The sequence below is a fragment of the Tachypleus tridentatus genome, unplaced genomic scaffold (genome assembly GCF_004210375.1).
Source record: "Tachypleus tridentatus isolate NWPU-2018 unplaced genomic scaffold, ASM421037v1 Hic_cluster_2, whole genome shotgun sequence".
NCBI lineage: Eukaryota > Metazoa > Arthropoda > Merostomata > Xiphosura > Limulidae > Tachypleus > Tachypleus tridentatus.
Window position 1 is genome coordinate 30,372,531 of NW_027467782.1, and position 26,568 is coordinate 30,399,098.

A 26,568-nucleotide genomic window follows, 5' to 3' on the forward strand; every position below is an offset into this window, starting at 1 on the left:
GTTAAGAAATTAATGAGATATAACGTGAAAAACTTTGATTAAATTTTGCATCAGGAGATGTTATATTAAGTATTTAGCACAGATGATGATGTTTCAAAGAGCTCTGCCGATTTCAGAGGGTTAATGACAAGTATCTGTTAGTCTATATTCCATGTTGTTACTATAAATAAGCTATTGACCATGTTTTGAGAAGAAACAAATATACGTAAAGTTCTGTTTTGAATAATATGGTTGTGATCTTATTCATTTCTCATTGGATGGGATTTGTTAACGTGTATTGATAAAAAGTATAATCAAATTAAATGTGAATGTGATGTGCGGCGAAAAGAAGAATTAAATGTGTGACTTAAAGGAATGAAATAAAATTGCAGACCAAACTGGTAGCTATACCTTTATGTCCTAAACTGAACAAACAACGTAGCCAGACTAATTGATGAATGAATATTTTCTTTAGAATTATTTATTGTCAATGTTACAAGTGTAGCTAGAAGTTTGACCGCCAATTTTGATTTCATTCTATTACGGCTAGAAAAGAAAGGTGTATAAAAATAACTTTCCAGTCTTATATTTGTCATCACCCAATACGTTTTTCGTTGAATACCAGTCTCATGAATTGAGCTATGTGATGAGAAACAAATGATTCTGTGAAAACCTCTTCACATTTGAAGTGTAATACTTTAAAAGTTACGTGTTAAGTGCTGAAAGGACAAATTAAGTTGAACGTCGAGAAAGAAATTATATTATATTAGAAATAGCCGAAGCTTTCAAAGATCAACTAACCTCCAAAATGTTTTTCAAAGATCAACTCCAAAACCACACTGATCCAGATATGAATACATATTTCTACAATAAAGTCACCAATTACATATTAAACAATAAACATCAATTTGTACTAATTTTTCCAATAAACATAACTGATACAAATATAAGTTCCGACACAGATTATGCAAGCATGCTACTTGTTTGTTTGTTTGTTTTTGGAATTTCGCACAAAGCTATTCGAGGGCTATCTGTGCTAGCCGTCCCTAATTTAGCAGTGTAAGACCAGAGGGAAGGCAGCTAGTCATCACCACCCACCGCCAACTCTTGGGCTACTCTTTTACCAACGAATAGTGGGATTGACCGTAACATTATAACGCCCCCACGGCTGGGAGGGCGAGCATGTTTGGCGCGACTCGGGCGCGAACCCGCGACCCTCAGATTACGAAGTGCACGCCTTAACGCGCTAGGCAAGCACGTTACTAATAAATGAAATATCCCTTCAAGAATTACTTGAAGCAATAAAAAACACAAAAAAACAAAGCACCAGATGAAGATTAAATGCAAGCTGTCCTTCTAAAAGGGCACTCTGAAATTGTTTGACCACCTAAATTCACTTTTTTAACTTATCTCTATCCTCAGGATACATCCCAGTTTCTTGGAAGCTTGCAAATGTTTTGTTTGTTTTTGGAATTTCGCACAAAGCTACTCGAGGGCTATCTGTGCTAGCCGTCCCTAATTTAGCAGTGTAAGACTAGAGGGAAGGCAGCTAGTCATCACCACCCACCGCCAACTCTTGGGCTACTCTTTTACCAACAAATAGTGGGATTGACTGTAACATTATACACCCCCAGGGCTGGGAGGGCGAGCATGTTTAGCGCGACGCGGGCGCGAACCCGCGACCCTCGGATTACGAGTCGCACGCCTTACGCGCTTGGCCATGCCAGGCCTAAAACTTGCAAATATATTAATGTTCCATAAGGAAGAAAAGCCAGCGAATAAACCTGATAGCTACCGACCAATCAGCCTGACCAGCTGTGTAGGCTGGTCATTCTTGAAAGAATAATCAGTAATAGACTCTCCACATTCTTGGAGATAACATCAAAATTACCAAAAGAACAAAATGGATTCAGGAAATTTAAACAAACGACAGACCACCTTATCCGATTAACCGAAACAATAATAGATAGCTTCAATAAAAAAGAATGTACAGTCGCTTGCTTCCTTGATATCGAGGAAGCATTCGACACTGTTTGGCACGATGGTCTAAGGTTCCGAATGAATGAAATGGAACTACCGCGAGGAATTATTCGCTGGTTATCTAACTTTTTGAAAAATAGAAAATGTAGAGTAAATGTTAAAGGAACTTTTTCTGAATACTTTACTCCACAAGCTGGTGTCCCTCAGGGAGATTAATAGCGACTTTTCATTAATCATACGGCCACTGATTTGATTTGTTAAAATAAAAATAGTAAGGTGGATGTCTTCGTGTCTAATAAAAACTGTAATGTGAAATAAAGATTCGACTGTAGCCAACCATACTTCATGATCCATAAATTTACTTTGAAAATTGGCTAATTAATTATTAAAATTGATCTGTTGATATCACGTGAGTGTGTGGCTCAATAATATCACTACATATGGAGTTTTTAATACTGTTCCAAAGAGTTTATGCAACATAACATAACCTGATAATTTAAATTAGATACAAGTTATTTTGATTTTTAATAATTCAGTTACGCAGACTTTAAAATAAATATTCATTTCTTTCTATGACGTCGATATTGTCTGAAAAAAAGGAAAAAACAAACTCTTACTTAGATCCAATTATTATTGCGTTTATAACTTTTTATTATTATGTTTTTCAAGAGAAATATAAATAAATTGAATTAAAGATAAAAACATTGAGAAACAAATATGAATACTCATTCATCTTGATTTGTGAAATACTCGTATTTTATAATTAAAACTACGTATTCTGGTCTATCTTTTATTTATCAACCAGGACAATGCATGTCCATTGTTTCTTTTTCAATGTTGAAGACTATGTTCCTGTCCCATTCAACAAAAAAACATGAATTCAGATTAGTTTGGATTAACGTTATGTTAGCTTAAACTTTCCTGAAAGCTTTCATAAAATATAAAACTCTGTATAACTTGATTGCCAACCTTACAAAATAGAAAGAACTTTTAAGTATCCACAAAATAGTCAGTGATGGTATGTGTAGTTGACCTTATTAAGAAGAATTTCAAGATTTTCGTATGAGCCAAATGAGCAATAGGAACAGATACATATAAGTTACTATTGTGTAGAACACCTTTCAGACTTCTTTTGGAGCAATCAGTAAACAATCACAATTCACTCTGCTCATATACTGCAGCTTCTAGTGTTGGTATTAATTTTGCAATATTAGTGCAATAAACCAGGGAACCTTCATGCGAAAACAGTATAACTGTTTCTCATTATTTCTGTACCAGTAATGTGATGTCCCTACAGAAATTAAGCTCTAAGCCAGAACCCTATAACCCATAATTCCTGGAGAATCTTTTAAAAGGCTCAAATCTATCACGAAATTAATAAGTTCATCTTGTATGAAAAGCTGTGGTTCATCAGATGCTTCAAGTTGAAAACACTCATTATTATTATTTCTATTGACATCAGATTCAGAATCAGATAACACTGTATCAAGAGTCTCTGGTGAAGTAGATACAGCTACATCAGATCTTATTACAAAATGAAGATTGGATAAGAAATTTCTTTTTTTATTCCGAGTATTGCAGCCTTGCATGTTTTTGAGAAATCTTGTGATATTTTGTCATTGATTCCTCACAACAAACTTACGACAAATGTAACAGAATATATTTGGATCATTTACATGACCTTTGCTGCAATAACGACCAACAAATAATACTAAAAGAAAAAAAGTATCAAAGTGCACGCACAATCAGATACTATCCAGAAAGAGCCCAGCATGGCCAGGTGGGTTAAGAGTTCGACTCGTAACGTAAGGGTCGATGGTTCTAATCCCTGTCGCACTAAAGATGCTCTCTTTTTTGGCTGTGGGAGCGTTATAATGTGACCGTCAATCTCACTAGTCATTGATGAAAGAGTAGTCCAAGACTTGGCGGTGGGTGATGATGACTAGTAGCCTTCCCTTTAGTCCTACACTGTTAAATTAGGGACGAATAGCGCAGATAGCTTTCGAGAAGCTTTACGCGAAATTCAAAACAAACAAACCTGTTTCCTTGTTTCTCTCTAAGTTCAGCAGATTTTGTTAAATGTTTAACAGTTAACTGAAAAGCGAACTGCATTCTCTGTTAAAACTCAGTCTTGTAATCACTGCATAATAAATACTTTAGAGGTCATTATCTCTTTCTTAGGCAGCAGTACATCTCTACCATGTAGTTGAAAGAACGGACTTTCGAAAGTAGACTCATTTTCAACACATACGTAATAAATGAAAAAGCTCTGTCCAAGTATTCTGATCTTTCTCACAGTATTGAGACATCATATCCAACAAAGTTCTGCTGAATCTTTCTACTAATACGGTTGGAGCTAAATGAAAAGCAGTTGTTTCAGTTCTTTTTTTTTGTGTTTTTGGCAATTAACAAATGAGAAATATCTTTTATTAACTTGGAAACAAAGTTACTTTCTATATCCGACATTAAATACTGGAGTACAACGTGTCCAGCTACAATGTTATTTTAAAATACTTTAACAATCGTATTCGCTTTTTTATCAGACACACAAGTTATTTATTTACTCATCTTTATTTTGTTCACTAATCACATGATTTTAATTACTTCTAATTCATCCTCATTTTCGGTTCTAATTTTGTTAATAGACTATTCTCATCAGTTTCAGCGACTCTACACTTATGTTACATGGAGCATTCACATTAGAATGTTCTCTGCCTGTTATATGAATTATTTCAAAATCATAATCTTGGATTACTAATGATCAACATGGCTAACATAGAGGAAAAGTTCATTAATGTTATTAGTCATCTTAATGGTACATGACATGTGATGATAGTAAATTTCCTACCATACAGATAACAACAAAAGGTTTTCATTCAATATACTACGGCTAAACATTCTTGTTCTGAGACCGAGTAATTTACTTCAGCTTTTCGTAAATGTCTACTGTAATAAGCTAAAGGATGTTCTTTTTTGTTTTCATTTAATTATGGCAACACTGCATTTATAGCATAACCTGAAATATATATGTTTAAAATAATTTATTTACTAACGCCTCAGTAACTAAAAATGAATAACTTAAAATGAGTGATTTTAATGCAGCGTGTCCTAATTTCACGAAAGCTTTTTGTCTTTTATCTGCCCAAATAACTTCTCTTTCTTTCTTAGTTAGCTCAGTTAGAGGTTTGCCAACAATTCAAAATGTGGTGTAAACCTACTACAAAATTCTGTATATCCTAGAAAAGCAGGAATATCTAACTTTTTAGTTCAGGTTCAATACTGTTTTCATTGTCATATGTCTTAGATATTCTATTTCTTTTATCAATAACTGACATTTCTTTAGTTTCCTGTATATTACGTAACAGATAAATGTCTTCAACTGTTACAACAATCAATCACTTTTTAAATTCTTCCCCAAACTTTAATTTTCCGTTCTTCTGAGGACCTTATGCAACCGGGGATACATAATGACTGATACTGCCCTCTGTTACCGCTTGTTCAAACATATGTTTCACACTCGTCTATCTCTGGCATTTTATGAGGTTTTCTGCTATAGGTTTATTTTCATTTAACACTATTATGTGACAAACTTGATTTTCACGACCAGGGTCACATCTCCTACAAATATTCTTCTGGTTACGTTATTACGCTTTCTTTATGTTTTCTTTCACATTTCCTAAGAAATAAATCATAATTTATTTTACTCTGTCGTGTCTGGTGTTTACTATTTCTCACATGATGCTGTGCTACTGCATCTAATGTTTGTAGCCTTGTCTACTACTGCGTGGTGAGGAAATATTACTTTACCTTTCACATTTTTTTTTTATGAAACATTCATTAGTTATTACAACAATATTGCTATATTAATTAATACCAATGCTTGTAGCTACAATCTGTGAACAGTATGAGTGTAATTATTCCAAAAAAAGTTTGAAAGATGTTCTGCACGCTTATAACATATGTATCTTATACCACTGGTTTTTCGGTACTTTCGAAATTCTCGTACAGTTGACATTCAAGTTATACAAAGTTTTCGTGTGAACAGGCTGGAAAAGCTTGTAATGAGCATTGGATAAAGAAACAAGGGCTACAAACAGTTAGCCTGATACCAAGTTCACACACAAAAGTCCAACTCCAACATGTGTTTTGAAAATAAAAGTAGAGTTTTTCCCCGAAAAATCTAGATGAGTGATGATATATATTCACTTGTTATCAATGTTCGTCTCTTTTTTTCAATTTGTTTATATTTTTCTTTAGGAACATAATAATAAAAAATGTCATTATGATGAGGGAAATAATAAATAAATCTAACTAAGAGTTTGTTTTCTACAAAATTTGTAAACAATTTCTACACGATAGAATAAAAAAAGAATATCAATTTCGATATCTACGTGTGTGAATTATAGAAAATTTGTTTTTAAAATTCAAATAACTTGTATGTAATTTAAATTATGAGATCTATGTGCCATTGGAAAACATATTAGGAACAGTATTCAAAACCCCATATGCAGTGATGTTAATGGGACACACACACTTACGTGACATTAACAGATCAGTTTTAAAACTTAGTTTGCCAATCCTCAAAATACGTTTATGGGATATGATGTGTGACTGGCGACTGAAGAAGCTTTCTTTCATGATATAATTTTTTACGAGATACTGTGACATCTAACGACCTATTTTCATTTCAACAAATGAAAGCAGTGACCGTCTGATAATTAAAAGTTCGGTATTGAATCTTTACCACCATCTATAGTCAGAAATCATTATTAGATGTGATTTTATATGAATTACAGAATATTTGTTTTTGAAACTAAACTGATCCATCAAAATTGTTAAAAGACAAACAGTTTATTATATTCATTAACTTCTGATCTAATAAACCAATGGTGATCAGAATTAGATAATAAATCTCGGGATTAGTACAGCTAATTCAGAATAGGATTTTTACTTATTAACAGCCCTAATGTCGACAATATGCCATAAGATCTAGGTTATTTCTAAACAAGATATCAAGCTAATAATGAAGTGTAATCATAAAAAGTGAATAAAATGAAACCCGACAAACCTTAGAACATAACATACATTTACACTTAACATGAGACATTAGTGTTAGACCTATTACATTGTTAACCGTTACATTTTCTGTATAGTTCCACAGAGATTCTCAACAAGTGTTTATCATAATACAACCACACTATATGCATGTAATGTCTATTGCTGAATGCGTGTTACTTTTCAGACCGGCTTATATACGGCAAATATAGTTTGCGGAATACTATTTAAGTTAACAATTTTATACAACATATCTTATATACATTATAAATTAAATATATTACAGACATATAATAAAAAAGTTAGTAAAACTAAACTGAAAAAAAGAATGGAACATACTATACGAAGCACATACCAATGACTTGGAAACATGATTGTAAAGTATATTAAATATTTTTATTGGTTTCAAATCTGTTTAGACATTCTTAAACAGCAGTTAAGTAAAACTGTAATATGGATAAAGAAAGTTATTAAACGAAAACATGAGTTGTTAGTCATACATTCATTCATGGTGATAAATACCGAACATGTTGGATTTAATTTAATTTCTGTTCCTCGTTGGACAGTTAAGATCTGCTGAGCTACTACAGATAGAACTTTTAAATCAAAACAGGACCAGGCACCACAGGAAGCAAGACCCTTAGAATAAAACATTAAGCTCTGTTCAAATTATTCTATAAAAATTATTAATATCTATAGAAAACTTCTGATATAAGTTAGCCATCAATTTTGCTTTCATCATACATTTGTGAATGTCATTTCTTATAAAAGACAATATATACATATATTAATGAATTAAAGATCATAATAAATTACAAATTATTTACAATCAACTGTAAACTGAAAATACAAACTGTTCAAAAAGTGGTACGTACTAGATTCTAATACAAACATTTTTAAAAAGCATAACTAGTGTATTGCTGACAATTCATTTAGTATTAATACTTCACTTGTATTTTTGTATTGTGACTTTAGTGGATATCTTTAACCTCATTACCATACAGTAGAAATGATATTTGTTACAGTGAGAAATTGTTTATTTCATGAGGAGCAGAGGATACATTACCTTGAAAAACTTTTCTAAAGCAATATAGTCCAGGCCATCTGAACAATTAAATACAACACACTGCTTTGCAACAGCTTTGGCCAAGTCCTTTGTGGTTTCAGTCTTACCAGTGTCTGGCTGGTCCTTCAGGAGCACCCCCCCCCCAAATGAAGATGCAATGCCCCAAAGAGGGTACGTTAGCAGCGATCAGTGAGAGGAGTAATAACAAGCCAAACAGTGTTTCCCAAATATTCATAGCCATATGTCAGAGATGAGCTTATCACAGAAGTTATCATTTTTTCATCCTAAAATTAAAAGGTGGCATAATTGCTGTCTTACTTCTCAAAGTGACAGAATGTTTTCCTTATTTTAAGACCAACTTAAACTGTCATTTATAATATACATGTTAGTGTGCATGTCTATATATATATATATTTTTTCACAGTTTGACTTAGAATATGTTCCAATATCATTTTTTTACAGATGGTAATATTAAAGAAATATAGTAGTATTTAAACCACTTAATAAATGAGCTATCAAGAAATGTGCTTTACCTAACTTCTGCGTGTCATGTTCGTATATGCATATACACCTCGACATTTTACTCTATAACTAAACATTTTAAACTGAGAAAACCATTTTCAAATTTGTCCTTCAAGAATAAGAGGGATGAAGGTTACTTTACATAAGACAGTTAGAAAACATGACTGAAAACTGATATAATGGTTGCTAACTTATGGCAACACATTATTTCTTTTATTAAACCTTATTAACCTCACTCATATATAGTTGTAGATAATACGATATGACTCAATGTGTGGTAGATTCAAAAGATTCAATACAAAGGAGCTGTAGGCTCAGTGACATTTTGCTTTCATCTCATGGTTGTCAAGTCCTTGAGAAAGACACATTATTTTGATTGTTTCAGTCTATCAAGCATATCAAGCTGCACAATGGGTACAAATTATAAGCTAAAAGGTTAAACTGTGCCAAACTGGCATCCTTTTCAGGTGGAATGTATCACTACTTTTATTTGCTTGTGCAAGTAAAACTGGAGTTTATTGCTGGTTTCCAAGAGCTGTCTCAGCACAGGATTGATTTGATTTCAATACTGCACTACTTTTTGAGTCAAATACATACCAATAGTAATCGCTGTCAGATGAAGATATACATAATGAAAGACGGGCATCACAGGAACATCAGTAATGGTTTATACAAAATTGTTATTTTTCTAACTGAAATTCTATCAACAAAGCTAACTGTATAACAATACCACATTGAAGAGGCTTCTAAAGTTGTTTAATTAGTATACTCCTATCTCACAATACAGCTGAAATGGAAACTTCCGTGGCAACAATTTGAAAATGACATATCATACATTAGACAAAAAAATATTTCCTCAAAATTAATATCTCAGAAGTGAGTAGATGAGAATAATTTTTAAGTAAAAAAGTCAGAGATAATCCAGTTATTCATGCTAAAACATCCCCTCTGGACAATTACTGACACTAAATAATATATTTATAACAGCAGCACTTTAGAGAAAGAACCTTTAGTTTTAATGCCAACATAGCATTTAATAGGAATAAAATCCTTTGAATCTATACTAGGTGAAGTAACAATCACATAAACTTGCAAACTCATAATAAGTAAAGGAAAAATTATCAAAAGCCCTCCACAAACTAAGTAAAGTTAACAGAAAATGTTATGATAAAAAGTGAAGTATGAATCACAGGAAGAAGCAAAAACTTTATACATGTGCATAAGTGAGTGCTGAATCATGTAAATTTCAGTAAAGAGAAAGTCAGCTACACTAGAAGGGTGTGTCACACTCCTATTGGTGAAGAGTTGTCACGTGCTCATTTGCATGCTACAACACAGTAATACCCTTGGGAAACAAGTGAATTTGGACCCTCAATACTAGTGGTGAGTGAAACATTTGCATATATAAAGCAGCACAAATAGAGGAAAGCTATTATGTAAGAAGAAGTAAGATTGTATCAGAAGTATGCCTTATCATGTATGGCTTATGAACTTTTTATAACTGGCTCCAGTATTTCCTTTTATTTTAGTTGTTAATTTGAATACATTGTTTTTATAATAACAGATGTTCTATGTAGCACCAGCCTACAACTGAGTATCTGAAGTGTTCTTTACCTGTTGACAGTATTAAGATCACATACCTGAAGCATTCTTTTCCTGTCGAGGTGAATATTTCGAGTGATTTTTTACCTGTTAGCAATAATAAAATTAAGTATCTCAACTGTTCTATGGTTAGCATTAATATCAAATTTCAGCATACATTTACATAAGAAATGTTAGCCCCCAGTGATATAATGGTATGTCTCTGGACTTATGCTGGTAAAAATCAGGTTTTGACACCCATGGTGTAGCTTTTTACAAAATAACTAAACAAACAAACAAGAAATATTAATTGATATTATGAAATTGGGCAACACCTCTTCATCTTAAGCTATAATTTGTTCATTTATATTTTTCTAGCATTATTAGTTACTGATGTTCACATCTAACCTGTGCTCTAACCTGCCAATAATATCTAAGTTGACTTAACCATATAAAATCATTTTCAGATGACACTTTGTTTTCTATTAAAGTAGCCAACACATCTCGAGCATGCACATCCAGTACAACCAGACACCCAAGGGTTGTCCTTGTCTGTTGGGGAAAATTTCCTTTCACTAATGTCACAACTTTTTCTATCTGCCTATTGTTTTGTTCCAAGTATTTATCCAAAGCCTGAAATTGTAGTCAATGTAAAAAAAAAAGTAAATTACTGTAATGCAATGCTAAAATATTTGATTTTGTTGTTCCAGTGTATTTATCTCAAAACCTTATTAAAAGTATTCAAACTGCAAACTACATGTTTTGAAGAATAACAAAATATTTCAACAGATGTTACATTTACAAACATCATTTTAGTGAAACTTTTAATGTAAAATCAACAACATACTTCTAGTCCATTCTTTATAGCTTGATGAATGTCTGCTGTCCAGTATGTCTGAGAAACACAGAGAATAGCTTATCCTGGCCATTTCATTACCCACGACTCACGATGAGATTCACAATGTGATCTAATAGATATAGATATCACCTATCAAACCATAAAGAGCAAATAATTTATTTTTAATGAATGTACAAGGCATGCTCATTAAGAATATGTAAATTCCAGTTCCTATGTTATCCTATCAGATTTTGTTAAATATAGTCAAAATATTAATACATGAAACAAAAATATTCAGTAAACATTGCAAAATTAGTAAAATGAGCCCTGATTTACACATTCTTGTTACTTACAAATGCCTGAAATCCACTATAACTTACATACAATTTTCCTACTTATAAAAGTGAAAAACTTCTGACCTGTGATTTAAATAATATTCTCTCACACACATAATAAAATAAATACAAACACAATCTCTTCATATTTTTACCTATCTAGCAAAATACATGATCTATTTACTTTCCACACATGGTACCTATAAAAACAAAAAAACATGACTTATTCATAAAGATAACACATCTTAATGTAATACATGACTAGTACATTCTTCTCACATACAAATATAATACAAAACAATGATTCCTAATACATATTTTGCCAAAAAATATTGATATAATATTTCTACTCCTACAAAAACTTCGAGTTAGGTACCCTTACAAGGTATAAACAGAATAATGAGATACAACATGACAAGTACACTTTTCTTACTCTCTCAAGTACAAAATACATCACATATATTTTGACACACAGGATACAGTAATCCTTAATTACTTACATATTCTTCTTTCTCAATCTTACAAAACACACACATACACAAATAGCAAGGCTTATAAATTTCTCATGCTTCAAAATGATATAAAAAATGTCAGTTTACACACTGATTGTATTGTGCTGAAACATATTCTTTTCAAATAAAATTATAATATAAAAAGAGAATAATTTTTATGTTATTTTTAATTATAAATGATAAAAAGATGCATCATTATATATATATATAGAAAAAAATAATTTCCTATTTGCATAATAATATGTATAAATAGCATTATATAAGAGCAATTGTTAACTACAAAAGTAATCCAAAACATGTTATTAAATACATTTTTCCTTACTGGTAAAAAAAAAACAAACCATATCTTATGCATTTTTCAAATTGATAATATTTACATACATAATGCATAAACAATATAACTTCTATAATATTCTTACTCACATACATATTTCCAAGATAATCATGACTTAAAATTCTGTTTCTTTGAATAGGTAACACTGATAATTGCATGAGTTTGGAAATTCTTCCAGAACTGTGCAAAGATATTAGCACAAAGTCATAAATTCAATTTCAGGTTACTTTCAAATGGAAGGTAAATGTGAAATTTCAGAATTTTATTAATTTTCATATTGAGTGCAACAGAAAGCCTGTGGTAGTGTTTGAGTTCAACACACACTTAATATTGTGTATGTCCCCCTTTTGCTTTAATAACTGCAGACAGTCTTTGACATATTTTTGCAGTATATTTAACAAAAGTATCCTTTAGGATTTTACTCCAAATGTCTCTAATACATTCCCATAAAGTTTCTTTGGTAGTAGCATTTGATTCATCAAGTTTCTGATTTATCAAATTCCAGATTTATCAAGTTGGTCAAGATTAAGGCTCTGTGGGGACCATTGCATCATTTGAGTTACTCCAGCAGCTTCTTCCTTACCTAAACAATTTCTGCATGGGTTGGATAACTATTCAAGGTCATTAGCTTCTTGGTAGTAGAATCTTTTAATATGCTAATCACTGATGGTCCATGAGCTGGTCCATTATTTCATCCATTTTGCAAAGGTTTCTTGTTGCATTAGTAGAAAAGCATTCCAAAACCATCACACGGTCTCCTCCCATGCTTGATGGTAGGTGTTATGAATTGAGGTAAGTAACTTTCACTTTTCTTCCTTCAGTTATACAATCAATGCTTTGAACTAAATATTTCAAACTTGTACTTACCTGTCCATAACACCATTTTCCGATCATCAATAATTCAGTTTTTGTACTTTTTAGCAAATCTCAGTCTCTTGAAAATACTTGGAGATCAAAGTTAATTTTTTTTAACAGCTATACAATTGAATGTACTTTTCTATCATTTAGCACATGGTCTTTATCTCATGCATGAGGTCAATAGCAGTCTTTTTTCTGTTGCAAATGCTGCATAAACAAAACACACAAGTGTCATTGTGTTAAGGTATTCTGCCTCTTCCTTTTCTATTTTCAAATTTATTTATCTCAGTTTCATGATCTGGGGTGTACTTGACAGTGTTTGGGAACATTTGAAGCCTGCAGCCAATTATCAGGGTAATCCAACCAGCATTATGTAAAGCTTTTATTAAAATCTCTACTCTACTGACAATTATTTATACTTGTTGGGCCATGGCATGACAACAAAATTTAATATATAGTATTAAACACTGTTTTTATCAAGGTTTAGTTGTGGAGTGCTATTCAATTAACTTATTTTAGCATATCCCAAATTTGATCAGTATGTTCATTCAAGCAGAAACATTATTACATGCCCTTGGTACAAGTATATTGAAATTCTAAAGAATGATAAGTATTCTCAACAAGGCTCATTCAATTTTGAACAGAGACCAGTGAAGCATTGCCATAGCATTGAAATTCATATTTTGTTATGGCATAAAAGAATTAGTCCTATAAAACAGTAAGAATAAGAAAATATTTTCTTGTTCTAACACATGTACATGTTATTGTATGTAAGTACAGAACCTAAAGAAACTTACTTTGTGAATGCTATCTTTCATAATCCCTTCTAACTGTAAAAGCCATTTCTCTACCTGTCCTCAAGCACAAGAGGTAGATATTGTTTCTGTCAACTCTTCTCACCCTCACTGCTCTCCATATGAGTTATGTCCAGATAATCTGTAAAGTTTATTCTTTTTATAATCTGAGACTGGGCCTTAAAAGATTATACATAGAGTTTGCTGTTTGTTACATCTTTGCACTTGTGTAGAAAAATGTTTACATTTATCAGGCAGGCAGTAGTATGGCCTATGTAGGAATGGCTAGAATTGTTCATAAATATGGAATTTTAAATATCTTTACAATAGGTCATAGAACTTTACAATAGCAATAGTGTTACCTTTAATAACAAACATAAGTAATGATCAAGTCATAAGTTCTGGAAGTGTCTGTAAATATTACAATAAAAAGTCAGTCAAAGAGGTGCCACAAGGGCCCATAATAAAAATCATGGAGGTGTGGCAAAAGCACAGATGCATAGACTCCCCAGGAGAGAGCTCGCTCATCTGAAAACCCAAAGTCAATAAACTATTCCATGGGGCAGAACAAAGTCTGGTCAAGATATATGGCCTGCATTGAGGTTTACAACATATAGTACATGACAGACAATAAGGCAAGTGTATTGAGAAGTGACACAAGAAAAAGAAGGTATAGGGTTTGAAAACAAAGAGTCCTGGATCTGATACTTTTCTGACACTTGATATAAGATACGACTGTGAAGTTTAAAGAGGGAACCGTAACTAAATGATCCAACAGGAGGGATAGAAAATGGGAACTTGCCCAAAGTACTGCCAAAAGTTTGAGTACATTAAGCTGAAGTCAAGATACATCCTTGATCAGAGTGTTCAACATAAGGTTGTCATTCAGAGATGCCTCTCTTCCTAGTAAGAATATATTGGTGAAAAAGGCATAAGAAAAATTTGGGTGGAAGTAGGTGCACATTTATAGTGGTATCGAAGTGGTAGACAGCCACTCAAAAATGTCTGTGAGAAGAGAAACAGTAGGTTCAAAGGTTCCTGTGATTCATTACACTGGTTGCACAAGGGCATTCAGAGATGGTTGATATGAGCATGGCCCAGTAGAATAAACAGTTTCAGGAAAGCTATAGTTACTAAAGACAATAGAGTCTCTCAGGCAACACGAGTAGGACAGACTCACATCCCAGTGAGAGAATGTTCCATCATTTGCAGATAGACAGGGTAAGATTCAGCCCAGCTGAGAAAGAAGTTGAAAAAATACTCCCAGAAAAACAAGGTATTTGATGGGATAAGAAAGAACTTAGAAGTCTTGGCAAGCCATCCTACAAAGACAGTTTCCTACAGAAGGAAAGTATGAAGGTAAGACTTCTCCTGTTAATGGGACAGAAGAAGCCAATCATTCATGCAATAATGAAAATCATAGAGCAAGTTCTTTCAGATGGTACACAAAAACCTTGACTGTTCTGTTAAAGACATAGGAGGTCAATGCAATGCTAAAAAGAAAAAAGGATCGCTGAACTGGAAGGAATGATTTCAAGAAACAAATTTGAAATATTTTTAAGACTCAGAATTGGGAATATGAAGAAACATATCTGAGATGCCACTCTTGCTCATCCAAAGTCCAAGGAAAAAGAACCAACAAAGAGTAAAGAAATTTTCCATGCAAAGTGGAAAGGTAGATTACCAGCCTCCAGTCCCCAGTTTTATTGGGGACCACAAACAGGTGAAAGTAAGACCCTCTCTATGACTTGTTTGTGCAATAGATCTGGCACAGTGACTTCCAGATATTGAAGATAGATGTAATTTGAGAGAGAAGTGAAGGGACAGTCCATGAAAGCTAACAAGTATGACCCATCTAACTGCAGATAGTTGTTAACAAAGATGTGCATATCACAAAGACCAGCCCCATGACAACTGAATCTGCTCCATTGTCATTGATGAATCCAGAAAGTCTGACACTAGGCTGAAGAGTATTGAGCAAAAGGATAAGATAGGAAAAGGGGTAAAAATATAGGAAGTGGGAGGAGTATAATGATCCAAGTAAACAGGGAAAGAGTAGTAGTACAGACTATGGCAGAAAGGAGAAGAGAACAGGAATTGCCTGAAAATTCAAGTAGGGCTCGATGAATTGTCTCTTACATGAAGTGAAGAGAGGAAAGGTAATAAAACACAGAAAGTAGTATTAAGCAAAGACAAGAGAACTAAGCACTGGAGAGTGAAATCGACCTTAGTGGCCTTGCTCCCAAACAGGCAAAAGAGATTTCAAGGTCTATGACTCTAGAAGGAGGAAGTTCAGTTAACTGTAGGCCATGATAAAGGAATTAGAAAGCAAGAAGGACAAGGAATAAGATCACTGGCATGAATTGTCTCTTACATGAAGTGAAGAGAGGAAAGGTAATAAAACACAGAAAGTAGTATTAAGCAAATACAAGAGAACTAAGCACTGGAGAGTGAAATCGACTTCAGTGGGCTTGCTCCCAAACAGGCAAAAGAGATTTCAAGGTCTATGACTCTAGAAGGAGGAAGTTCAGTTAACTGTAGGCCATGATAAAGGAATTAGAAAGCAAGAAGGACAAGAAATAAGATCACTGGCATAGGGTAGATCTATAAAGGAAGCAATATTAACATCATTATCAGAAGATGGGAAAAGAATCAAAATTATTTAAGTTGGGAGTTGTGACGTAGAGAATGGGAAATATAGTAAGACAATGGAATGAGAGATAGAGTGATAAGGTCCAAATAGCATGAGGATGTCTGAAAATTCTCCTCAACAACAAGAGAGGTTCTCAAAGCATAACCAGAAGGGGGAGACAAACAGTAAAAGTTGTCTTTCTCATCATATTCCTTCTCAGAATGAGGGAAATAATTCTTGGCTGCATAATAAAACCTACTACCCTATGCACAATGGCTATCATGCCATTTATGTTTAACATGTCTTCAGTAGCCAAATTAGGAAATTGACTATTGCAAGGTTATTCCTCATCTCAGCAGATGCCAAAGTTGCATGAACTTGAAAGTTCATAGTTTGATAAACTAAAGAAAACAAAGTTCCTTTATTAGATTGCAAACCTCTGTAAGTTATGAATACAACAAAATACATCAAATACACACAGTGCTAAGGAAGATTAATGAAGAATCTCAGTGGAAAATCTCAGTGCACAGGAAGGTTATGTCATGCTCATATTAGTGGAGGGCTTTTATTACATAATAACATCATTATGTAATGGTGAAAATCATGAGAAATCTAGTGAGTGTTGGTTGAAGTTGTCTAAAGAATTGTGGAATGCAAATCTCTCAGGCAGATGCACAATAAAGATTGCTTTCTGTGTGAAGAGGTAGGTATGGTCTCAGAAGTAAGACATTTTTATATTAATGAATGTATTATTGTGAAAAGTGTGAACTATCTAAAATATTTATCAGTGTTAATATAATACAATTCAGAAAATGATGGTTTAATTAAACACAAGTGCAATAATAATGTGAATTTACTGAGCTTATTTGGAAATATGCAATCCACTTTGTTGATTTTAAAAGTAAAATATACACAAAACTTTACTTAAAACACATTGATAATAGCAAAACAATTGTGTCATTAACTGAAATGTTGTGGAAAGCAAAATATAATTTAAAACTAAGCAATTACACAAGAAAAAGTGGAGTGGTCCACAAATGGCATCTAGCACATGAGTGGCATGTGCATTTATGTTAGCAATTTGCTTACAGATGTGAAATGTGAAAGTTGGAGTAAAAGTTAGCAATGAAGTGGATGTAAGGAGGGGTGTTCAGTAACAGTTGGCCAGACTTCTATAAAAATTATATATCAGTGGTGAAGTGAAGGTGACAACAGCTGAGTGCTTAGCAGGACATATTAACGTTATAAAATATAAACAAATAAAAAAAACAATTAACTATTTTGTTTATTTGATTTATATGTGTATATATCTTTATTTAAGTTAGGTAGTGAAAATTTATTACCATTTTGTTTTCTTGAATATTTTTATAGATACTTTTTTAAATTTATGATGGGGAACGTCCCAGAGGTGAAAACTGCCATTGAGTATACTAAAGTTATCTTCTGAATGAGATTAAACAGTTTCAACAAAAAGGACTGCAATTTTACCTTTTGAATCAGTTCCACCAACTCACTGGATTTCTTTAGTTTCTCTAAATTTTTTCAACAAAGAGAACTGCCAGTACATGTCTGTCTAAAACAGCAGCTTTCATGGTGTCTCTCCAGTTGTGAATCATCTGTATTGTATGATAAGAGTATTAAGATGATGTAATTATTCAAACAATTATATAAAAAAACATCTAAGATGTTGGAACACATTTAAAGTTTAAATGTACCACAAAATTATTTAAAAGGTGGTGCTACCGTAACAATAGATTTAAACAAATAAAAATATGTTTTCTATTTGTATTTCTTTCCTGTATGGAACGTTTTTAATAACTGCATTTTATTTTTATCACAACTACATTTTTCTATTTCAACTAATAAGTATAAGAAGATAATTGAATTACACAAAGCACTAATAATTATATTTGATGTTTAAAATACTAAGCTATATACATAAATATGTATATAAAGAGAATAAAAAAGTCAGAAATAAAACAATAATATATAAATTGTCTTCACACAAGCAATAAAATACTACTTATACAAATTCTAAAACACTGAGGAAATATTAAAATAGTTGTAGTGCATACCTTCCCTCCTCTGGCATTTGAGCCATAATATCAGGGAACTAAAGATTGGCTCTAAATATAGCCATGTAGCTTGAACTTTTAACCACTCATCAATTATCTCTCCTAACATCAACAACTTGTGTTCCCACTCTCTGTAAAAATGAAAAATAAAAAAGTGAAAATACTTCACAATTTGAAATATATAGTATATGAAATATAAAGGTATATATAGTGTTTATCATAAAATAAAAGTAATATTTAACAAAGAAAAAATTATTAGAATATAATTAATTTGATAAAAATATTTTATCAAACCTTTTTTTATATTTATGAAACATTACCTTTAAGTTTTTCTAAAAACACAGTAAACATTACTCCTTAGTATAACACGTTTCTTTTACACTATCATTTCAAACATAGTCCTTTTGGATTTTTTTCATGTATATATCTATCTTTATGTGTATTTGTCTTTAAGAAAACAATACACACACATACACATGTATATGATTATATCTGTACTTAAAAAAAATTGAGAATGACCATCAACTATGTTACAAAAAAAAATTAATTTTTTGCAGCTTACTTTAACCACAAATAGAGTTAGCTAGCATTCCTGTCAAATGAAATGCATGTGTATCAACATAAAACTAATTTATTCGTTGTGGGCCTGGACTATTAATGAAATATCCAGTTCCAGACAAGAAAGAAGACTGAATATTGTTTGTGAGTTTGTAAAATTTTAGTATATAAATAATTATTTCTCATAATTATTTTTAATAACTGTTATTATAAATTGTATTGTTTTTTTGTATATCAAAATTGGTTTGTGTTAAGAAACTTGTGTGTATTAATCCTGTTGGCAAATATTGTAAATTTAATACATTGTGACATTTAATTATCTTCTAAATTAAAATTAAAATGTCTAGTTATTTGAAATCGTAATATGTAATGTATGTGACGTAATTAGTTGTAGACTAATAGATAAATTATAATATGTAACATACGTAATAAATGTCAATATTATTTTCATTTTTTACCTTAGAGTTCATCAACTCCTGAGTGCTTTTTGGAATGGTTAAAGCTTTATCTACAATGTGTTTGTACTCATCACAAATCCTACAAGATAAAAACTTATACATGTAATGCCATGTTAGTTAAAATTAAATAAAAGTAGGCATTTATGAAGAAAACTCAAAAACTGCATGTTAAATATATAGAGCAATCAAACAATTTCTCTTAAGTGTTTAGTTTTTCACATCTGTATAATTAAAGTGTGTTTTCTTTAACAATAAATCATTACTTCTTGGTGTTCTTGTGTGTCAATCATATGTGCAAACACAGGTATCTTAACCTTTAGTGAATACAGTGTACACAGTGTAACATGTGGTTTCATACATTTACTGCTACAGTAATTATATCTCATACACTAAGCCAATAATGTACAGTGACTTCTATTGCTTACTTGTGTCAAAGAGGCATTAAAAACAGGAAGTTCAATTCCAATAGCTGTTCAGCAAACTTATTCCTTTCAGCAACCATCCTATTCAAAAAATCCTCCACAATAAGCAGTTTGAATATTCCAACTGGAACAGCCTCTTGTAGCAAACCTGTAACCAGTTGAGGCTATGCAATAAAATAAATATTAGTTGGACTGATACATTTAGCTTGAACAATCAGCCACCTGTCAGTTTATACCAGTATTCCAGTGCACTGTCAGTGTCTGGGTTATTGTATCTGCCATGGATGAAGCAGTTTGAAAAAAAAACCTAGTATTTACACTCCAGTCCTCTTGAATCATCAGGCTCACAAGGTTCATAATTACTACCTACTTCATCCTCTTCAAATGACTGTGCATTGGAATTTTGTAAATTACTTGCAGTTTCATTCAGAGTAAAACTCTAAACAACTTTGCTATCTTGTTGCCATAATAGTAATCAAAACAAGGCACTGCAGAAATCTCAGGTCATGTGAACTGAAATTTTAGTAAAAAAATACTTTCTACTAATTGAAAGAGGGAAACACACATGCATGATCATTGTACAATACTAAAGGACTGTTTATCTGTTTGCTTACACACAGTTATAGCATCTTTGCTGATTGATGTGTTAACACATCATTAGTGCCTGATTAATAGAAATGACTCATTAGTACTTCATTGGTGATGAACATGTTAATCCAACAATAATAGTAAGGCTTTTCTCAATTGTACAGAATTTCCAGTCATCGTGTAAGTCTAATATTTTGTTTATTAGGGTGAAAACCTGAAGGTGAAGAATAGAAGTGATATAAATAAACAAACGAAAATGGTTATAGTTATTACCATGAAATAAGACTTTATTAGTTAAAAGAAGTTTCAGTTCTATATCAACAAAAATCATAAATAGCAAGAGTACTACAAATGACTCAATACAATCTAATGATTTTAGGATTTCATTTTCTAGTTCATTGATTTACAACAGTAAGTATATTTTACAATTTTTTTATACTGGTTGACTTTCATTAAGGCATTTTATTTTAATTATGATCTGTAATAACTGATGTAGTTCTAAACTAGTTGGCTTTTGACTATAACATACATAATTTTTGTAAGGGTCAGATATGTTTTAAAATTGTCTTTCACAAATTATCAGTGTTACCTTTTAGCTCTTCTGAATATTTGTAGAGAATAATAACCCAATAAACAATAGATTCTTACTTCCTTCTATATATACTTCCTTCTGTTTAATAGATTTTACAAAAATACAACTTAACAACTTATGAATCATTTTTTTATTTGTTATCTTTTTTATGTCAGGATAGGTTATCAACTTTAAAATATTTTAATAAATTTATAAAATGACTATTGTCAAGTAGATAAGATAATATATTAGATGACATAACTGTGAAGGTACTTATTAGTGTAAATTAATATTTACTGTGCAATAAAAAATGCTACACACTTTTTAAATTAACAGTATGTATCTAATACCCTCTCATTTTATGCTTTTTGTTGATAAACTGATTAGATTAGAATTTATAACATTAAAAAAGTCTGTGCTTAAATTTTTTATGGTGTTACCTTTTACTTTCTTCCTGGTGCTCATTTGAGATGTTATTCAATAACTTTTCCAAAAGGATCTCTGTTTGGCTAGCTAAAGACTCATAAAGTTCCCGAAAATCCAACTGGAACATTCCGAGATCAACAATTTTGTCTGCAGTGTACATAAATTTGTTGATCCAGGATTTATACTCATAAACCTGTTTTCTCCATACTTCAAAGCTGCTCTCACTCTAACATATTAAACAGTGATTTTTTCAGTCTAATGAAGATGCATTATTGGGAAATAAAAAAATAATAAACTAAAAAATACATAAAAAATGTTATCATAAAACTGTATTTGAACAAAATTTACAGGTTTAAAACATATTTTAGGATAGCAAAAACTATTTTAAAATTAGGACCTCCTTCTTTTCTTTACTAACATCTCTAACTGAACACTTCAATGAATGAAGTTCTTAAAAATAAGTTCAAACAGTGTTAGGTAGTGCAAATCAAAGACCTGCATATCACATAACAAGGTTCTTGAAATTTCAGTGGAAAAAAACTAGAAGGTTTCGATGGAAAAATTTAATATCTAATAAACTTAATAAAATATCAAATTAAAAGTATTCATATATGTCTAATAATGTAAATGAAGAGAATTTATCTTTACAGGAAAACTTTGCAAAAAAAGCAAAAAAAAAGCATGTATATGACTTATTGCATAAGTTTTACTATATCAAAGAAAGAAAAATAGTTTTTTGAATCAATAATAAAAGTGAGTTTGGTAAACCTTAGACACAGAATTATAAATTCAAAATGCAAAAAAATTATTTTTTTAAAGTTCAGAAGTTGACATTTTTCATACACTGAAAATGTATTATAAATAGGTACTTACTTCGTCTTACATAAAGCTATCTCAACCTTTTTCTGCCCTCTAAGCATTGTAAAACATTTTCATGATCAGCCTGCCAGTTAATATACTTCACCAATTTCACATGATACCTCAACATGTACATATCATGTGAATACTCTCCACTAATTTTTTGCATCACCTACATTTGTGCAGCTACCTCCCTCTGCTATTGTTATTCAATCCTCACTTTCATGGCAGGTTATAAAAGAAGAACACCAGCCAAGGGTAGAGGAAGTAAGCAGCTATCAGAAATGCATTTTCAGTGCATGAAATATGTTAACTTCCAATATGGTCTTACCTCCTTTCATATAAAACTTGAATTCAACACTGCAAAGTTTAAGCATACAATGTGGGAACCAAGTGGAAAGTGACTCCCCCTGAATGAATGTATGTGCTTTGAGATGAAAATGAAACACACTTATGAGGTACCATACTGACTTCTGGAACAGGTATGCTCTTTGCTCATGATGTAGGAAATGAATCTGACATAGGTGTAATCCACAGTAAAATATAAACAGAATTAGCTACATACACGTGCAATCTCAACCAGACAAATGAGATTTCATGACTTGTCCTTGGCATTAGAAGGTTGATGATGAAAAAAAGATAAATTATGACATAAACATAAACGTGGCTAAGCCACGTGGACTGTGTTATCTATATATATACATAACAAGCCTAATCATAAGTATACAGGAATTAAGAAGTGGAAGTTAGCTTCTGGCTGAAACTGGACAAACTTCCAAAACCACATTAGGAACAAGAAGTATAATACATCAAAACTAGCATTACCGGGTTGCCTCAAATCAACCTCATGAACAAAGCAATATCTGTAACCAGTGTCACAAACAGAAATCGTTCATTACCCAGTCATAAATACAGAAAAGTGATATCCAGCATCTGGAATTATTAGGAAGATTTGTAACACTTACTCAACCATAGGAACAGTGCACTTATGTCCTGTATCTGTCACTGAGAAGCAGGTGAAGTCCCCCAAACTCAATTGTAGGAGCTGGAAAAGAACCTCCTGCAACCAGAATTAATGAGAATAGGAGTCTCTACCATAAACAGCTATAAGAATAGGAGAGTGTCATCCTGCACCTAGTTTTAAGAGGAGGATTCTGTATAGGCTTGGCCTGCTATAACCTATTTGTTACTTTATTTTGACAGGAGTCCACCTGATAAAAAGCATCCAGAGGAAATGGAAGAAGGCAGATCAGCCTTGCCCTCTTCTAACTGGTAAAGTAAATTTCTAGTCTCACTCATGATCAATCTTTTCAGAAACTAAGAAATGGGTAAGAACTCCCATGTTACACTGAAAGAAAAAAGGGGGAATTAAATGTGGTGGGGAGTCCAGAAGACCATCACACTAGAGAAAGTACAATGGGTATCTTTAATTCCTACTTTTAAAAGCATATCACTCCCAATTAATGCAATCAAAAGGTCAGCAAGCATGGGTGATAATCCCTTCTGCTATACTCAGGAAGTCCATGAGTGATGGTCTCCAAATGATATATACATATACATACCACAGGGTATGCTACAAGTGGTCTTGTTGAAACATCCCATTCCTACAGTGAGTGTTATAATGTAATCATGACGTCAATAGTGCATATCTGACCAGGCAAAAAGATATGACAAAATGATGAATAAGGTGAGAAAACACATTGTGGAGGTGGGGGCCTTCCATGGAGGAGTTAGAATACACCAGCCTAATGAGTTATTATGAAAAATGAAAGGTTTCCAGGGTATAAAAGTTGGGAAATTGAACCTCAAAAGTAGTCAGGAAATACCACATAAAATCATAAGGAGAGAACTAGACAAAAGTTGATCAGCATCAGCACCAGTGAAAGATGAAAGTGATAGTCAAACAGCATCCATGAGCAGCACAAATCTTAGGGATGAAAGACCAGTTAAGCAGTATGACATAAGAGAAATGGTAGAAGAAGCAGGTAACATTGAAAACAGAAATATCTAATTTGTGATTTCTATAAGCAATGAGGAGAAGAAAATAAAATCTTGAGGGGGGAAGAGGATGATGGAACATGAAAATGAAAGTTCAAAGTAAGAATGGTAAAGATGTAAAGAATCACACTAAGATCCCAATCATCCATATTATAGGAACATAGAGGATGCATGACTTGAAATAATAAAAATGTAGAGAAATGAAAGGGAATGACAAAACCTGCAGAAAAGAAATGTGTTTGACAAGTCTATCAGATATCTAGAAATGACCAACGTGGAGAACCCTTTGTCAAACAACCAGGTGAAGAACAAGGAAAGAGAATGAACAGAAGGGTAGAAAGGAAAAAACTCACAACAAATAGATCAAAGTCTTAAGGTATACTCTCACCTATGTGGTAAATAGACATGAAAGAAGGACTAAGGGTACAAGAAAAAAAAAGATGTAACACATGGGGTCAATCCCTGGGCTGAAACAATGCACCTGACAAAAGCCATGTGTGAAGGCAGAGTGTGGTGACATCTGGACGAACAATATATAACTGAAATCAACAGAATACAGATTTAAGGGTAGACAAAGGTCACACAACTAAAGGCTGGAGCAGTGAGAATGATGGTTATATTGGCCAAGACAGAACCACTAGTAAAACAAGACATAGTGTAGTTTGGAATAAAAATAGAACTCTTGAAAGAATATCAAATAAGATATTAAGCATAATTGTGAAGAATTCTCCAAACTTGACTGAACACGACTACCCCCCAAAGTTAGTGGATAATAAACAGAAGAAGAAAGAAAAGGAAATTTGGTGATCCAGTGGAGAAAGGCATAAATGAGATATCTCCAACTGAAAACATATCCACCTACAGGCCTGTAGATTAAGAGACTATTCCACATGTAGAATCTTGTTGGGAGGAGATAAAAATCCATTACCAGATTTAGGAGAAAAGGCAAGTGAAGACCACAAAGTGGTAATTGTGGGCCCAGAAAAGAGATTTAGGATCTGAAAACACAGAGACCTTGAACTGTTACTTCCTGGCTCTGTGATACGAGTTACTACAGTGAAGATGTCAGAATGTAACATTACCACCCACTCCATGATAGAGAAAGGAAGAAAGTAGGATAAAGCTTGATGAACTGCCAAAAACTTGAGAATGGTGATATGGAAAGAAGAACTCCAAGCTGTAGATTACAAAGATAAAATGACATTACTAGTGTCATGAACATAAGAAAAAAAACCAAAGCAAAGCTCAGCTCTGTAACCAGGAAAGAATAAAACATGTCAGTGATGGAACAAAACAAACATTTAAGTTCTAAGTTTACAAAATTAGTATGATAAGGCACATAGTGAAGAATTACAAAAAAAGAACAGCATTTATTCAAATAGAACAATCAAGTACATATTACTGGTATGTAATCTAGAAATTATCTAAATCTACCTAATTAGCAAAGTACTAATAAGTATCAAATAGACAACCATCTAAGTGTATCTAGCCCACAAAATATGTAATAATAATAACTGTGCAAAATGATTAAGATTACCTAGAAAACACATTAATAATCCACATCTAACTTACAATTCATCTGAAGTAATCTAGATGACAAAGGACACATAATTACATCCAACACTGAAGAAAATTATGAGAATAAAGCATGGAGATAAAAACAATGAAAAATATCATTCTTATAGATTAGTGAATTACATGTTACTAGTAAAGATATGTGACATACAAGCTATTTAAACATATATAGCTTAAAAAGTACTGATAAATATCAGACAAACCATCTAAATCGGCATAGTCCACAAAATAATAAAAAAAATGTGCAAACCAATAAAAATTACCTAGAAAACACATTAAGAATCAATATTAATTCACAAATCCTCTAAATTAACCTAAAGAAAAAAGGACACATTTAAGTCCTACACTAACAAAAATTAAGATGATAAAGCACACAGTTAAGATTCATGAAGAAAATTATTAAAAGATAATAAGAATTGTTTGTCTGAAGTTAAGCACAAAGTTTCACAATGGGTTATCTATGCTCTGTCCACCATGGGTGTTGAAACCCAGTTTCTGATATTGTAAATCCACAGACATACTGTTGCACCATTTGAGAGCTGGAATAACAAAT

General features: G+C 32.3%; 1 protein-coding gene and 1 long non-coding RNA gene across 19 annotated transcripts in view; one reads left to right on the forward strand and one right to left on the reverse strand.

The window, feature by feature from the left end:
- Nucleotides 1-6,790: 6,790 nt before the first annotated feature.
- LOC143242824 (dynein axonemal heavy chain 7-like) overlaps nucleotides 6,791-26,568 on the reverse strand; it is a 38,133-nt gene continuing 18,355 nt past the window's right edge. For 2 of the 18 annotated variants that reach the window (XM_076486359.1, XM_076486358.1), the window contains exons 3-10: nucleotides 21,599-21,810; nucleotides 20,003-20,163; nucleotides 19,578-19,656; nucleotides 18,562-18,692; nucleotides 17,975-18,102; nucleotides 13,858-13,996; nucleotides 11,031-11,171; nucleotides 9,342-10,816 (exon numbers count right to left, since the gene is read on the reverse strand). In XM_076486359.1, coding sequence (XP_076342474.1) covers nucleotides 20,085-20,163; nucleotides 21,599-21,810 — 291 coding nt within the window. In that variant the 3' untranslated portion in view covers nucleotides 9,342-10,816; nucleotides 11,031-11,171; nucleotides 13,858-13,996; ... (2 more) ...; nucleotides 19,578-19,656; nucleotides 20,003-20,084. Of the gene's footprint in view, nucleotides 7,654-8,080; nucleotides 8,365-9,341; nucleotides 10,817-11,030; nucleotides 11,172-13,857; nucleotides 13,997-17,974; nucleotides 18,103-18,561; nucleotides 18,693-19,577; nucleotides 19,657-20,002; nucleotides 26,555-26,568 lie in introns of those variants that run through there. The other 16 variants (XR_013023286.1, XR_013023285.1, XR_013023288.1 and 13 more) reach the window with 14 other exon arrangements.
- On the forward strand, nucleotides 9,847-18,010 carry LOC143242828 (uncharacterized). The gene is made up of 3 exons (XR_013023303.1): nucleotides 9,847-9,985; nucleotides 10,180-10,266; nucleotides 17,858-18,010. It is a non-coding gene; the product is annotated as an uncharacterized LOC143242828 (long non-coding RNA).